Source organism: Fusarium vanettenii (assembly GCF_000151355.1).
Source record: "Fusarium vanettenii 77-13-4 chromosome 7 genomic scaffold NECHAsca_9_chr7_10_0, whole genome shotgun sequence".
NCBI classification, from domain to species: domain Eukaryota; kingdom Fungi; phylum Ascomycota; class Sordariomycetes; order Hypocreales; family Nectriaceae; genus Fusarium; species Fusarium vanettenii.
This window is the reverse complement of record NW_003315875.1, coordinates 571,640-587,141: the sequence shown is the minus strand read 5'-3', so window position 1 is coordinate 587,141 and position 15,502 is coordinate 571,640. Positions and strand designations below refer to the sequence as shown.

Sequence of the window (15,502 nt, the reverse complement as noted above, 5' to 3'; positions counted from 1 at the left end):
GACAAAAACACGAGAATCAACCCCACCTATTTGCTGCAGTTTGGCTGAGAGTCATTTCTGATATTTTGTGCAACCAGGGGGTGAAGCGGGCCGCTGTTGAGTTCTGGACTCTTATGTGGCCACACGAAGAATGGAGCAAGAATGGGACTAATACATAAAATAACTATTCTCCCGAGAACAAGAATTTTCCTCCGCCATCCAGTTTTCGCATCCATCACTCTTCATCTCTTCTTGGACGCCCTTCGACCGTCACCATGCTTCCCCCCCAGCTCTTGGGTACCTACAGGCAGTACAAGCAGGATACCGACTCTGTCGCGTCATGGCTGGCCTCGACTGCCACTGCTCGCGGCTACCCTGTTGATCTGCTAGCCAATTCGCATTCAACACCTGCCCCGAAGACGAGCGGGCGATTGAAGGGCGAGGCGAGAATTAAGGCTCGCAGCGACGGTGCATCTAATCCCAAGTCAGCCAACGAGAAGAGGCACATCATTGCCATCAAGGACTTTGTGCCACTGGCCAACTTCATTGCTGCCCGTCGAGTGTCAGTCCCCGACGTCTTCTCCACCACCCTTGACCGGCTTATCGCTCTTCGATCTGATTTTGGAGACAAGCTGGGCGAAGCTGGAGCTAACCTGGACCCCGAATCTGATGAGAAGCATGGGTATTTTGTTGGCATTCTCGGGGCAGTTCGAGAGGCTCTGCGACCTAGAATGACCCCCACCACGGCAGCTGTGGCCCTAGATGGTGCCATCGAGACCGGCAAGGACACCGCCAGGGGCCCAGCCCAGGATCTAGGGGGAAGGTTTGCTACTTTGACGGTAGATGAACCATCTCAGAGCTTCCTGGATAAGTCTCGCAATGCGTCTCACGAGAGACCCAAACCGGCCCAAGATGATGCCGCCTCGTATGAAGCAGAGACGCCGACTACCTTGGACGACATCCTTTTTGCCTTTGAGACCCTGATAAAGGATCTGCACCAAATCAGGGCACGCATCCAATGGCTCTGGTCCAGGCATTGTAAGCGTGATTTCGACCTCGCAGCCGCTGCTGTTACCACCAATACGGCCGTCTCCCTCGCCCGGGGCTGATAGAAGAAGTGGAACCTATTCTTACCAAATATGAGGGAGGTTTTCATGGACTTCTTCGGATGGGTTTCGCTTCTGCCTGCTTGAAGAGGGGTATGACATTAAACCAGATTTGGTCCGACGGAGTGGTTACTTGCAAGCAAGACGCAAATTACGACTGCTACGACTCCGCCAATAGATGCTACTTCATCCCACTGATAACCTTCGAAACGCTACTCCTAGAGCTCATTCCCAACAGTTTTATCGTGTTGGGTGGCGGCCGGATGGGTGAATACGACGATGCTACCTCCAGTTGGGCGTCCATGTCGAACTAACGCGAGTTCGAGCAGAATCGCATCATTTTCGCGCAGCATGTCACAGATCTTTTGGCCGTGGCTCTACGGGTCCCCGACTTTGAAGTTGAGGATGAGTTTCTTCGTGGAATGAGGATCCTCAGAAAGGAACACAAGGCGCCCTTTACACTCATGTTTGCGGCCCAGGTGTTTCTCGACATTCATCACGAATTGGGTGCTCCTGCGGCACGAAAAGTCTTTGCGGCCATGACGGATGAGGTTCGCAGTATGGATGAATTACTAGCTGGCCATTTGGAGCTCCACCAAAACATCAAGCAAAGGAATTGGACTCCCGAGTGGGACAAGGGCCTGCAAGATCTGAGAAGCAGGATTGAGTTGAATGCAAAGGATCCGGCTCACCAGGCAAAGGTCAAGCTGTTCAAAGAGGGCGGTCAGAACATCATTCTCCTAAACAAGGAAAAAGACCGTATCTGGATCCTCTCTCCCGTCTTGTCTGGCCTGTACCTCTCGACCGTCCGTATACACGTCTACTACCTGGGCCTCAAGTTGGCGAATTCCTGGCAGTCTATCATGCATTGCGCCCATCTCTATAATCTCCTTGGTCTAGAGAGCACTTGGACCGACATGAACATTGCCACCTTTCTGCTTGGCGAATCTAACTTCTGGGTTGGAGAGGGTCGGCCCAAGACGATTGATGATTGCTTCGAAAAGTTTTATCTTCAGAATGGCAACACGGCTGCCACCTTCGCATCGAATCGCCGAAGAACCCGTACTAATGTTTCTCGAGCACGTGTACGGATCATCGAACATGCCATGCCAGTCTCGGCCGTCTTTGTCAAGGCCCAGGCTGGCATCGGGACCGAAATAGCCTGGACGCCTGAGCTGGTCGAGGATATTATTGGGCTTAGTACCTTTACAGAGGAGGCTACGCTGGATGGAAAGGCCATATCCATGGTCAAGATCAGAGACCAGCAACAGCTGAGAGCCAAAGAGCGACTTCGGCAGCAAAAGGCCAAGGACAAAGCTTCTGGAAGGAACACAAACGTTGAGCTTGTCGCCCCCGAAAAGCTCATCTTGGCGCTTCTTCCAAGGCTGGCTAACGAATCCCTCGAGATGACATTCCCTTACTTTCTCCTGCACCGTCAGTGCTGGAAGGTGATGCGAGCACTCAGGGACGCCTGTGAGCCTATTCTGAGAGACCAGCCATATGCATATATGAGTTTGACTAGGGAGGTCGACATGCCTGGAGTGGTTTGGTGCATTTTCAACGCCGTGTATGGACTCGACAAGAATGGGCGTAGGATAGAGCCTGACTCAAGAGTTCTGAGTGTCGCACGCGCCATTTGCGAGGAGCTTCTTCGTGGCGATGAGGGTGTGAAAGCCACTGGGTTTCTTCTCCGGTTCAAGCAAATTCGTGTCAAAAAAGAGAATGGCAAAGAGCAAGATGAGGATGCAGGTTGGATAATAGGATAATGCTGCAGCTCGACTCTTGGGGTCAGGAGCCTAGAGAGGAGTGGTTTGGCGGCAGGCTATCCATAAATGCAATAGAATCTCGTACTTCTAACAGATTAAAGGCTGGGAGAGCAAGTACTATACTCCTTGGATTACTTCGATATAGTGATGAGCATGAAGCGAGTCGATCCCTCGTTATTCTTTCTATTGGCGCTGCTGAATAAGTTAGTTACGTAATACTTGAGCGGCGGTGACTCAAATGAGCAGATCATCTCGTGTCTCACCACGAACGAACTTCTCTTCAAGACACCAGCAGCTCAAGAGAAACCACAATCATGCCTCCTGTACGCGACCTAGACCTCATCGACAAGGTCGCCGTGATAAGCGGCGCATCTCGCGGCATAGGTCGTGCCATTGCCTTTAACCTCGCAAGTCGAGGCTGTTCCATCCTCGGAACCTGTACTGGTGACGAGGGTGTCACGGCTCTCTCATCGGGCCTCGATCAAGAAATAACAGCTCGTGTGTTTGAAGCCACGGCACGACAACGACCTACGAGTCTTACGATCAAAGGACTCGTCGCCGACATCTTCTCCGAAGACTGCGCTTGTGTCATCGCCAACGAGATCAACAAAACATTCAACAACCGTGTCGATATCTTCATCAACTGCGCTGGTGACCCCATGCCTGGTGTTATCGGTGAGATGGGAACCGCAGAGGTCCAGCGAAGTTTGCTCGGCAACATCCAAACTCCCGTTATCATCGTCGAAGAGTTTGTCCGCCGACGATACTTCCAGCCCAACAGCCGCATCATCTACATCTCATCCATCCGCTCTCGACAGCCGTGGAGCGACCAACTCATGTACGCAGCCGGCAAGTCAGCGGGCGAATCTCTGTGTCGAACGTGGGCCCAGACATTCGGTGGCAAGGATGAGAGGTATAGCTTCATGGAGGGTACGACTGCCAATGCTGTCACGGCTGGTCTGACCGAGACGGACGCTGTCGTCAACTGTGGCCCGGAAGCAGTCAAACGGTTCCAGGATGAGTTTTTCCCGACACAGAGTATCCCACGGTTTGGACAGCCTGAGGATGTGGCTGATGTGGTTGGTCTTCTCTGCGGCAATGATGCGAGGTGGATTACAGGATGTGTGGTAAGTGCTAGTGGAGGAGGCATCAAAATTGGCTGAAGACTTTGATGGGCATGTATCTACATGGGTGATATTGCCTCGCTGGCTTACTCTGAAGGCCGGGCAATTTAAGAGGCCCAAAAATATCAGGAACATCTATGTAGCTCTCAGAGGGTCATCCACTATACCAGGTCCTTATGCGTGTTAAAGGAGGCTTGCCTCCCTGCAAAAGTATCCAGATATTCCTTCGTTACAAGCAAAAGCCTCTTAGCCTAGCGTTTATCGGGCGACAGTCCAGCCTAGCTGTTGAGCCAATGATGCTATGCCAGTGACACCGCCTTTCGAGTCATTTCCACGCTTTCTTCAAATCTCTCCAGCTTTCCCCGCTGCTTCCGGTTGCATGGTTGCTCCCGCATGAATCTTCATTCTATCAGCCATGGGCGATCGGTAGCTTCTGCATCATCATGCGTCATGGTTGACTACTCACCCAACATCATTGCCTCGTTCTGTATTACTTTTCCTATTGCTACGCTCGTGGTCATTCTTCGGCTCATTTCCAAGCGTATGACAACTACTGGATATGGACTGGAGGACATCCTGGCCGTGTGTAGTTGGGTAGGTTCTGTTCGCTTTGCCCCGTGGATAGGTGTTAACAGAGCCTCGCGGTCTAGGTCTTCTGTCTCGGATACTGCATAGATGTTCTGATCTGTATGCCTTGATTCCCCTTAGAAATTCACCGTCTTACTTCGTTGTTACATAGGGCTTGCCGACTACGGCCTTGGTCGACCGATTGAGCAAGGCCTGTCCTCCCAACTAACCCTGGACGAGAAGACGAAAGTATCTTGGCTGATCCTATGGTGTTCAAGTATTCTTTACTCATTCACCATTGCCTTCTGCAAGTTTTCGATCCTTTGTTTCTACTGGCGCCTTTTCAAATATTCCAGCGTTAGGATACCGGTCCAGGTCCTGTCTGGTCTGACGTTGGCCTGGTTCATCTTGCGACTCTTCCTGGTAACACTTCAGTGTATACCTATCCAAGGTTTATGGGATCACTCGGTCAAGCACTCATGCGGCGTTAACGAGACGGTGTTTTTCTTTACGACGGTTCTTACACATGTCTTGATCGACTGCGCCATTCTTGCTCTTCCGATAATCGAGGTTGGCAAGATGCATCTCCCCAAGGGCCAGAAGATTGCAGTGATTACTCTCTTCTTGTTTGGTGCCTTGTAAGGTCTTTCCTAGAACCTTGTCACGCTCTCTAACGTCTTTTTTGCCAGAGTCTGCCTTGCGTCTGTCTTTGTGCTCGTCGAATCGCTCAAGTTCGACTCTCGCTCAAAGGAAATCACGCTCGAAATGGGGGTCCATTCTTCAGCAGCAGTTGCTGAAGTTAACCTTGCTGTGATATCGAGTATGTTTCCCCATCTGTTCAGATATCTGTTGATCATCGCTTGCTGATTGATCACGCAGCCTCACTTCCATTACTACGTCCCATCTGTCGTAGGATGGTTCCTGGTTTCTCATTTTCTTCAAAAAATTACCACCAGTCAGAACAATCCCCTCGAGAAGTTGTCCTGGAAGACTGGGCTACCAAACCATCCGCTGTTGCACGAACTAGTCATCATGACATTCAACCGCTGGGCTTGTTGACGGACGAGATTCAGGGTGAACCTTCGCATTTGTCGGCCGAAGGTAGCAGAGGCTAGGGCCTCGGTCTGATGAACGACCAACATTCAAAGAGAGAAGCACCATTTTGTGTCTGAAGAATCGTGCTAAGGGTACGAAGAGGAATGAATTCAAAGAGATGATATCATGCTATGACTTGTGGACTATACGTCCTCCTGGCCCATCGGCTACTCTTCAGCCCACCTATATCTAGGCTAAACGATATTTGAGATAGGGAATCCAGTTAGAGACAAGATCTACCTTTTGGGTAGTAAAGGAGCAGGCGCTGAACTCGGGCCATTTGTACACCTTTGAGAAGCCGGCCGCCGTAAAAGTCTCCTCCTTGTTGGTTCGGCAGGGATAGTCAAACTCGACGTCAATCCAACGTTGATATGGGACGGCTCCAAAGGCAAGCTGAAGCTTCTTCGTCGCAAGCGGAAACTTGGCAAATTCTTCGTTGAAGGCTTTGATGGCCTTCAAGAAGTCACCGACCGGGCCTTGTAGAGTGCTCTTGACGATGTTCTGGGTCTCGATGAAGCCGTCGCGAACCTTGCGGAGCTCAGGGGTTCGTGAGAGCTCCTGGTTGTTCTTCCAGTCTAGGGCGAGTATGGCATCGAAGCGCTTGAGGACTGCATCAACCGTGGTTGCGTGTTTCTTGAAAGGTGTGAACGAGTAAAAGTTGGCCTGCATCTCCTTGGCATAGTAATCCAAGTTGGTTGTGACAGTACCAAATCCGTTCATGAGCATACGCAACGTCTCCAACTTGTTGCTAACGACGAGGTCGTAATATGGGCTGACGGGCGCAAGATTCTTTGGCTCGAGATTGTATGCGCTTTGGATGTTGTTTAGGTAGCTGCTGAGAAAGTACTGTCTCAAGTTCTCTGCATCGCCAGCTTCGTTGCCAATATTGTAGAGGTTGTCTATGTTCTGTAGCAAGAGAGATACTGCGGGCAATTAGTCCTGCCCACAGAAGGATAGTAGAGGTCACCAACCTTGTTTGATGAATCCTGCCGCCGTCTTGCCATTGCATGCATTGCCTTGGCAAACAGTGTCCTGTATTTCGTTGATTTTCGCGTAGGCCGAGTCATGGCGAGCCTTCAGGGTGTTCCAAGAAGTCAATATGGCTGCAATTTTTGTCTTCCAAGCCCCCTTGAAGGAATCTTGCCACCCCTTCAGCAAAACAGAAAGCGAGCCCTTTCGGATCTGCGTATCGGCGGTGATCCAGTCGATGAACCACTGACGAATCACATCCAGCCTCTTTTGGTTGCACGAATTTGTCTGGCAGAAATCGATTGGTGTGACCAGGGATATGTAGGAGGTTACGTTGACCTGAAATGTGTTAGCATTGTGTTAATTGTATAAGTCATGAGACAGACAAACCTCTGGTGCTTGCAGCACTGTCCATCCATCCTTGTTTGCGAGCTCCTTAGAAACGACACTCGCTTTGTTGTCCTTGGGAGCGTAACCTTCATCAGCGAATCGCTGCTCTGGGAGTTGGATGAAGATCCAAACACAAGAGGCATAGAGGCTTGTTCACCCTTTCAATAGAGGCAATGGCATTCATGGCCCTGGTGGCCGCTCCATTGACCTTACCGCCGGTCCAGATGGCGGATTCGGCCTTCTTCTCGCGAAGGGCATCAGGCAATGCCAAACACCATGTGGCATACCCGTTGACAAAGTCATGGTTTGGTAAAACATCGTTGATCATGTCACAAATGTTCTCCGAGTTGGTCAAGATCTCAACTCCGCACGGGCTGGCCTTATTGCCGCCTTGGATTCTGTCAGCATTGCGAATCCGTATGATCATGTCACTCTTACAGTTGGTCAGGGGTCGAGAATCATAAGGAATGTTGAAGTTCTTGGTGCAGCCATCTGTGCCGTCAACTGCGCTGCAGATGGTTACAATATTCTGGTTTGTCCCAGCAGCTGAAGGGTGCACCAGCACCAAGGCAAGGAGAGCAAAGGAGCGAGAAAGGCCCATGGTGAGAAGAGAAGTGTAAGGGATCAAGTGCAATGAATGAAGTTGGTATTTCGAGTTGGTATGTGCAGTTTCAATCTGAAGAATACGAGTGAGGGCTTCCATATATACTCAATCAGCTGTTCTCGACTGCTTACAGAATAGCTGATTTCGCGAAGTGCTGTGATCCAGACTCGGCAATGTCAGACGCCATCGTGAACCAGAAATGGCTGAGTGGTCGCCGACTTGGCTGGCAGAATATAAAGCCACGCAGGTCTATTTCTATTGGGTCATTCCTCTCTTTCCACATGTTCGCTTAGGGTTCCCGTAGGCAGCTAGCTGGTTTTGACCTAATACAGGCACGGTTGGTCCTGTAGGGCTGAACGAGGCTGTTGTTTAATCGAATGCGCCTGGGCTAGCCCACGCCATTTTTAACCGCAATTATTCATACTGAACCCTTCTCACTGGCAACTGCCGAAATCTCTTTCTCAGGATCTAACCCGGGCGAGACTGGCGTTCTTGGCACTCGGTTTCTATGTTCGAGGCCATTCTCTCGAATCAGCTCGTCTAAATCAGCCTTGAGCTAGACTCAGCCCGAAACATACAGATCATTGTTGAGACCCGCTACTAGAAAGCTTGGCAGTCTAGATCCGCTCAGACTGGTTACCATGCTCTCATACCGAAAGTTACATTCCAAGCATTTAAGCATAGTGGAATCGTATGCCCCCTGGCCTGAGCGGATGCCTAGGTCTACATTCCTGCGCCTCGGGGCTTGCACGAAAACGGAACCCGAATCAAGGTTAAATAATCAGCCCTTGTAGCTAGAAAGTGGCTTTAATGTCCACGGAAATATCTGGACCGGTGAGAGAATGCCCAACGAATACTTCAGTCCTGTCCGACGTGGCGTTTGTTATGGCTCAGCGCCGCTGGCATCTCGTTCTATCTAGTTCACGGTCCCTATAGACCAACGGTGACAGAAATAAGGTTATGCATGGGGCACATATTTCACCTCTAGACTCTCATCTCATGGGCTTCTGCAACAGTTGTAAAGCCACAACATTTGTCGCATAAGACGACGCCAGCCTCTAGGGACTGGAAGCAGGCTCAATGTTGGAGTAATGAATGGCTTGAGTGACTGTCAAATGGTGTGTTTTTACCTCTCAAAGGGAACATATTGTTGCTTGAGGTGCTGCATAAAGGCTGTTATCCTCCAAAATTGCTCAGTCTTCTCCAATCTCGGTCAGAACTGAGACAGCCATGCATCCTTAAATCGCTCACGACCATTTTACAGCTGATCAGCCTTATTCCATTCCTTTTTGATCGTAGCCCCCGCCAAAATGCTTCGTGGCTTCAGTTTAAACCTAAAATTGTTTGGTATGATCATCAGTCCAACAACGTCCATCTTCCATGGATCAACTTCTTCCACAGGCTCAATGTCAAAGGCCCATAGAAGCCTCGCGACTTGAATGAACATCCCATCAATAGCGACCTTCTTCCCCAGACAGCTTCGCCTCCCTTGCCCAAATGCAGCAAGGGGTAAGTTACTTCTTAACTTGGGCTGGCCGTTGTTCTCATCATGCATCAGCCACCTCTCGGGGACATAGTCGTCCAGATTTCCCAAGGACGGATCAAACACAGCGTCATCACGCCCAATACCCCACGCGTTGGCCATGACCATGTTTCCCTTTGCAATCTTTATCCCTTTGTAATGGTCATCTCTATCAGCCCTCCGTGGAACGCTACCGGGAGCGACAGGCCTCCAGCGCAAGAGCTCGTGAACGGCAGCGTCAATCAGAGGTAGTTTCGGCCTGTCTTGGAAACTCGGGAGACGATCATGTCCGACAACCTCATCAAGCACGGCATGAGCCTTCTTCAGAAATCCTGGATTCTTTATCAAGCCTGGGAACAACCAAAGGATCTGACGAGGGGATGTCTCCATGCCACCTTGGATAGAAGTGGCAAGCATAAAGGCCAAGTCCAGATGCGGAAGTTGGGGGCTTTGGGTCTGTTTTTCGGTCGCTGCAATGATTTTCTTTGTTGCATTCCATCCCTCAAATCTTCTACCATGATTCATGAGCTTCATGTAGAGTTTTGTTTGCTCATCATATATCTTGTTGGCATGGCGCTTCCAAGGCGAGACCAAAGCTGGGAGATGGCGAAGTGCGGGAAGAGAGTCAGGGAGACCAGGGTGAGCAACAAGATGTGACAATTTCGCTTGAATTTTCACGACTTGGTGAAGAATGGGATCTTCGCAGGTGGGAATACGCATACCATAATGCAGTGACATTATGATGCTGCCTTGGGTGCGCTCAAAGTGCGGGTAGACGATCCTGGTCGAGGTGATATGATCTTTGTCCCTTTCCGCTAAAGCAACGAGATCCACAAGCAACTGCATAGACTCGAGTTCCATCAAGGGTTGATATCGAGGAGCAGAAGGTGCCCCGATAGTTGGTGACAGGATGCGATGATATTGTTGGAGGTCGGCATCGTAATCATGCAAGAGAGTGAACTTGCATTTACCTGGGCCGGCGCCCGTGATCATCTCCATTGTGACTGACCTCGGCCTGTTACTATACCACTGGCTGCGCTTGCTGAAAAGTTCGGTTGCCACTTCGGATGTGTTGAGGATAATAATGGGAACGATCCCAAACAACCTGGCCGCCACGATGGCGCCGTTTTGCTTCGCCCAAGCATCCCAGTTGATGAGCGGTTTTTCGACGGGTGAGTAGTGCAAGTCTCCAAAAAGAGGAAATTTTCGTGGCCCCGGGCCTTCATCATCGCTTTTGAGGTAAAGATACACAGCGGTAATAATAGTGAGAAGTAAGACGACAATAAGTGTTGAATCAATCATGATGACTGACGAGGATGAAGTGTCCAAGTACGCATGCTCCAAATAAGTTGGTTCGTCTTAGGTGATATACGTGTTCCTCGCTCGTATGCTCATATCGGTGGGCATTGATGACGGCAGCACTTTGATGTCTGGGTGTAGCCACGAGGCTCCCGGGACTGGGTCATCGGAACTGAGTCTCTGTGTTTCAACCAGTGTGTAACATTGTCTTACCCCAAGTCCCGCGTATCTTTCTCTGCTTAAACTCCCTCATAGTTGAATCAAACGCAATGTCGTGTTCCTAAATGTGGCAGTATCCTACTATATAATTTATTTCAGCCTATTCACCTCCTTAGGTTCCACCTGCTATTGCCGTTTCCTGCGTTTCATGGAATCATAAAGGCCTCGTTTGGTTTTCTTATCGTTCACCCCCTTGAAACAACCATTATCGTGCTTGCCAACATGTCAGCATTGTCAGACGTTGCACAACTTGTACTAGGTCCAGCTGTTCCGATAATGAACTGTGGAGTAGTTACTGTAGAGTGAATTATACTTTACAAACCCTTCTCGGCAATGCGTTGAAAGACAGGCAACGGATCTAAAAAGATCTCAGCCTTGTAGCACCTGATCTTCCCATCGTCCCCCTTTTTAACGAAAAACGTAGCAAACCCCGGTATTTCAATCACATCCTTCTCGGGGTCATCGCCCTTGATCAAATACCTGATCGTCGCAGCCTGGTAAATGCGAGGACCAACGTAGTCTAGGACCGTTAGTATAAGAGCGTTAGAAGTTAGGGGTAAGATAGGAACATTCCAAAATACAGAATATCATGTGTCATCATGTCGAGCTTGGCAAATGTTTCTTTGAACATCTAGAGTGTCAATTAGTATCGTATAACGTAGTAGGGTACACGGCACGTACTTGTCGAACACTGGCCCCGGAAAGAATAGGGAGGTTTGCATACTGCAAACTGATATCTTCTGTGTAGAAATTATCAAGCCATGAATCTGCGTCAAGGCTTCCACTGGCACGGTGATACTGCAGACGTCGAAGAGGGTTAGCTGCGTTGGGGTATCCTGTGAAGGTCCCGACGTAGATGCTTGTTCATGCTTGGCTTGACTCACCTCGAGAAGCCAAGCCTCGATTTCCTCTCTCCCGATGTCCGTAGCCTCTGTCATTTCCGCGGCGTTCTTTTGTTTCAGATTCTATTACTGATCAATAGGCGATGGAGAACTTCACTCCCTGCTAAGATACGAATGACTCTTATATGACGACTTCCCAATTCCATTAATAATCGACATGGCCTCAAGAACCGATGGGTGGATTCTTGTATTTGTAATCCATTTAGTAAGACCCATGTCATTTCAAGCACGCACGTCTTCTCTTGGCCAGCGCCACGATCCGCTTATCACCCGAGAACTTCAAGCTGACTCTTTGGATCATCTACCAATACTACTGACACGACATCACAAGCGCAGGTGTGCTTGATGGTGTGCAACCACATGAGAAGGTCCCGCTTCTGGCCAGTCCCCCCAGTCTGAATGGCCATCAACACACCAATGCCCAGAACCATTATCTCATAGCGAATTTCTCAGTTGTGCCAAAGGGTTGCGCCATGTGAAATCAACAGGGCAAGGGGACAGACAACACAGGACTCTGAGTAGGTGGGAGCGCAGATAAAATGTGACTACAATTGTCTAACGAAATTGTCGAGTACCATTTGAAGATATCATTTTAAGCCATCCGTGCCACATGAATTTTCGAGGGCGTTTGCCAGGAGTGAGGGGATGGTGACAGCGACAAGATAGCAGATACCTCATTTTCAGTGTCATTTACGACGGGACAGAAGTCACTTCCATCAGACCAACAGAGGAGGAGATCAATCTACCTGACCCTTCACAGTGGATAGCCTGTGCTTCTCGCAATGTATGGCGTCCCTTTGGGTGACCCTCATCCCACAGCCAAATTCTTCACAGGTGTGAGCAGAGCAGTACATGGCGCTCTGAGGGCTGTTCTTCTTGGTCACAGCATCCATGAGGCATCCCCATTTTCGGGCAGCGCAAGTGTGCTCCTCACAGAAAAGGCCTCTGCAGCTGTTGATGGAGATGACGGGTTTTGTGCATGGCCCAGAAGAACAGATGTTCTTTGGGTCATACACGGCTCGCTGCAGAAGAGTTTTCTCTAGGACTAGCTCTTGGGTGAGTGATTCCGTCGGGGATGACTTGCTACACAGAGCCTCAAAGTGTTCCTTAAACTTGGTGAGCTTCGTCTCAATATCCTCACGCAAGATCATCTTCTCCACTTGTTCCTTTCCCATTCTCCAGGCACATTCGTCGCAATGCCCGCCAACATATAGGATCTTGAAGCTTGATGCATCCATATCCTGAACGTCAACCACGGTCTCGGCAATGGACTTATTCATCTCGTTGATGATGCAACCGACGGGAGTGTCACATCTCCAGACTGCTTCTGTCCTCTTTCGATGGCGACCTCCGCTTTCGCCGCAGGAAAACTCGAGCTCTACAAACTGACACATCTTGTGAAGTTGAGATGTTGACTGCCTGTCGCGTGTCGAGTGAACGGCGGCGTTTGCTAGTAGCAGAATGTGTCGGACCAGCTTCTTATAGCCAATACTACTTGCTCTTTATTCCTTGTGCCCCTCAATTATTTTTCCTTTGTTCAGACTGTTTCCTTGGATTTATCCCATGAACAGAAGACTAAGTCCACTCTTAAACAGCAAACAGGCACCATGCACAATGAACAATGCGACTAGCCGCACATTGATTGCTTCAAGGCACATAGTTCTTTCAAGATTCGCAGCTCAAAGAAGAAACGAGCTCTCCCAATGACACACTTTCATTAACTGCCAAACATGAATTACATAATTCTTACGACTCCCAAAATCTGCCGCTAGATGAGATGACCCGGGCAGCCAAAGGCAGAGACAGCGAATTCGCTGAAGCTACATTTCTCAACAATACAGAACCATTCTAAGGCAAGCATCCGCTATTTAATGACCGTAAACTGCAGCGTTAATCCGAATCAATGACAATGACCTCGACGTCATTCTTCTCCCGTTCACTCTCAATCTGCTTCAACCTCGCCGTCAACCACGCGCCGTAGGCCTTCAGCATGCCTATGTGTGAGTGCTCCTCACAGTAATCTCTCATCCGCCGATGCGCCTCTACAACCCACTGCGCCTCCACGTTTCGCCTCATCTCCACGTTTCGACTAGATTTTACAACTTCTCCACGGGTCGTGTATGCCACCTTGGCTTCACAAACAGGACAAAGATATGGCGGCTGGCGCACATCGTCAGCTATGTTTGCCGTCGACTGCATCATACACGCGTAGTACACGCAGTGCCCCATGCCCACGCAGTGTCCCAGCTCATGGGCCGCCGTGCGACACACTCTCGTTAGCCAAAGCCCATTCCAGTCAGCCGGTGTCTTAGGCACCAGTATGCCTCTTGATGCTACTACAGCGGCCGCAAGAGGTGAATCGGATGTGTTGTTGCAGTGAATCATCACCGCAGAGTCAAACTCTTTGTGCCTCCCTTTGAGTTCGGGCTCATCCTTTTCCCAAAGACCATTCACATAGGCCTGACAATGAGACGCCGGCCAGCTATGTGCGTGATCAACCTTGTTGTGCTCATCCAACATTGGATTGTATCGAAATGTTGAAACGATGCAGATCCGAGAGCCCCCGAATGCTCGCCCAGCACAGAAGTCATCCTCTTCGTCTTCATAAAGGTCAAAGTGCGTTAAGAGTATGACAGCAAAGGCATCCTTCGGCACATTCGCCAACAACCCGTCAAGCATGTGCGAGAGATTGAGCTGACCTTTTGCAACACCATCGCCCGACGCCCGAAAGTCGACTCGGGTAGGCGTCCCATTGTCGATCACAAGATCAACATTTCCTCGATTGTCAGCTTGGCGACTCTTGGAGCTAGAGAATCGGCAGCGCGTTAGAACGCACTTATCGTTGAGAACTTTGACGTCAAGTCCGTGATAGAAGGCCTCAATGTACTCGGCGATATCGTCTGCTCTTGGCTTTTCGTGCTCAAGCTCTGAGTCGGTGCCCACGACCGTCTGCGGTTTCACCCAGTCGCTCATACAAGCAGCATCGGGAGCTAGTGAAGGGCTATTGATAACGTAGAGAGTTTTTCTTCTTGTAGTGACCGAGTTGCGGTGACTTTCTCGTGCAAAAGACTTGAGGCTTTGTGGTGGTTCTTTTGGATCCAAATCAAGGGCGTCTTGTGGCGTGAGATTCACACCAGGGAAGGCCGAGATTGGAGGCTCCCCATCATTCGAAGTTGATGCTGAGCTTTGTTTATTCGCAAGAGTGGCTGCTGCTAAACGGTCTTCCCTGGATGGGCGTTGGTAGCACGAGATGGCCGAAGCATGTGGGGACTTGTCGGTAAATAAGACGGCGTGGGGGCAATTTCGTGAGTGTTTAGAGCGCGCCATTTCAACAAGATTGCTTTTTCTGATCTCGTCTTTCAATACTCACGGAGGTTTCAATCGGATGATTAAATAGTTGAAGGATGAAACCAAGCCGGGAACTGTTAGGCCAGGCAGCAGCGCGAAGGAGCAGATGTTGGCGGTGAGTCACGGCGAAATTCGATCGAGGGACGAACAGGAGGTCAAGTAGGTTCACCAGTCAATGTGAAACGTCACCCTTGTATGATTAAATGGAAGTTTGATAGGCCAGTATGACCTTGCTAGCTGTCAAGAATTATTCAAGACGAGTGGCCTAAGACTGGTACAATGATTGATATACACAGTTTGATGGCCAGATGAAGGGTCTAAGGGAATGAAACTGGCTCACCATCATACTCATTCACGCTTTAGACTTGTCTACAATGATTTACATCTACAGCAACATGTTCTCCTCTGAGGAGTGTAACAGGAGCAAACTAGCCACGTGATGTCTTTGGTGTGCCACTGCCCGAGCAATCAACACAATCCAGATGAGTATGACAAGAGGCATGGAATGAATCATGGGCAGAGGCATTTGTGAATTCTCAATCACGAGCACCGCGTCTCTATATATACGGCCTTCTCTCTGGCAGCTCTCATGTTTCCTCTTTTCTTCAGTAT

At 49.8% G+C, this 15,502-nt stretch overlaps 8 protein-coding genes across 8 annotated transcripts; 3 read left to right on the top strand and 5 right to left on the bottom strand.

The window, feature by feature from the left end:
- Window positions 1-254: 254 nt before the first annotated feature.
- On the top strand, window positions 255-2,851 carry NECHADRAFT_82715 (uncharacterized protein; the record flags this gene model as incomplete). The annotated part of the gene is made up of 2 exons (XM_003049354.1): window positions 255-1,017; window positions 1,446-2,851. The coding sequence occupies 2 exons, from the start codon at window positions 255-257 to the stop codon at window positions 2,849-2,851; spliced, it is 2,169 nt and encodes a 722-aa protein (XP_003049400.1).
- A 314-nt stretch (window positions 2,852-3,165) lies between these two features.
- Window positions 3,166-4,014, top strand: NECHADRAFT_94998 (uncharacterized protein; the record flags this gene model as incomplete). Its single annotated transcript, XM_003049353.1, has 1 exon — window positions 3,166-4,014. The coding sequence occupies one exon, from the start codon at window positions 3,166-3,168 to the stop codon at window positions 4,012-4,014; it is 849 nt and encodes a 282-aa protein (XP_003049399.1).
- Window positions 4,015-4,425: 411 nt separating this feature from the next.
- On the top strand, window positions 4,426-5,657 carry NECHADRAFT_45204 (uncharacterized protein; the record flags this gene model as incomplete). Its single annotated transcript, XM_003049352.1, has 4 exons — window positions 4,426-4,578; window positions 4,684-5,180; window positions 5,232-5,362; window positions 5,422-5,657. 4 exons carry the CDS (start codon window positions 4,426-4,428, stop codon window positions 5,655-5,657), a joined length of 1,017 nt encoding a protein of 338 aa, XP_003049398.1.
- Window positions 5,658-5,826: 169 nt separating this feature from the next.
- NECHADRAFT_94997 (uncharacterized protein) lies at window positions 5,827-7,597 on the bottom strand (the record flags this gene model as incomplete). The annotated part of the gene is made up of 5 exons (XM_003049095.1): window positions 5,827-6,560; window positions 6,609-6,945; window positions 6,997-7,101; window positions 7,154-7,386; window positions 7,435-7,597. 5 exons carry the CDS (start codon window positions 7,595-7,597, stop codon window positions 5,827-5,829), a joined length of 1,572 nt encoding a protein of 523 aa, XP_003049141.1.
- A 1,261-nt stretch (window positions 7,598-8,858) lies between these two features.
- On the bottom strand, window positions 8,859-10,459 carry NECHADRAFT_94996 (uncharacterized protein; the record flags this gene model as incomplete). Its single annotated transcript, XM_003049094.1, has 2 exons — window positions 8,859-10,353; window positions 10,431-10,459. The coding sequence occupies 2 exons, from the start codon at window positions 10,457-10,459 to the stop codon at window positions 8,859-8,861; spliced, it is 1,524 nt and encodes a 507-aa protein (XP_003049140.1).
- Window positions 10,460-10,825: 366 nt separating this feature from the next.
- On the bottom strand, window positions 10,826-11,578 carry NECHADRAFT_82711 (uncharacterized protein; the record flags this gene model as incomplete). Its single annotated transcript, XM_003049093.1, has 4 exons — window positions 10,826-10,935; window positions 11,121-11,160; window positions 11,322-11,438; window positions 11,525-11,578. 4 exons carry the CDS (start codon window positions 11,576-11,578, stop codon window positions 10,826-10,828), a joined length of 321 nt encoding a protein of 106 aa, XP_003049139.1.
- Window positions 11,579-12,279: 701 nt separating this feature from the next.
- NECHADRAFT_82710 (uncharacterized protein) lies at window positions 12,280-12,936 on the bottom strand (the record flags this gene model as incomplete). Its single annotated transcript, XM_003049092.1, has 1 exon — window positions 12,280-12,936. One exon carries the CDS (start codon window positions 12,934-12,936, stop codon window positions 12,280-12,282), a length of 657 nt encoding a protein of 218 aa, XP_003049138.1.
- A 496-nt stretch (window positions 12,937-13,432) lies between these two features.
- On the bottom strand, window positions 13,433-14,869 carry NECHADRAFT_82709 (uncharacterized protein; the record flags this gene model as incomplete). Its single annotated transcript, XM_003049091.1, has 2 exons — window positions 13,433-14,348; window positions 14,379-14,869. 2 exons carry the CDS (start codon window positions 14,867-14,869, stop codon window positions 13,433-13,435), a joined length of 1,407 nt encoding a protein of 468 aa, XP_003049137.1.
- Between the last annotated feature and the right edge of the window lie 633 nt (window positions 14,870-15,502).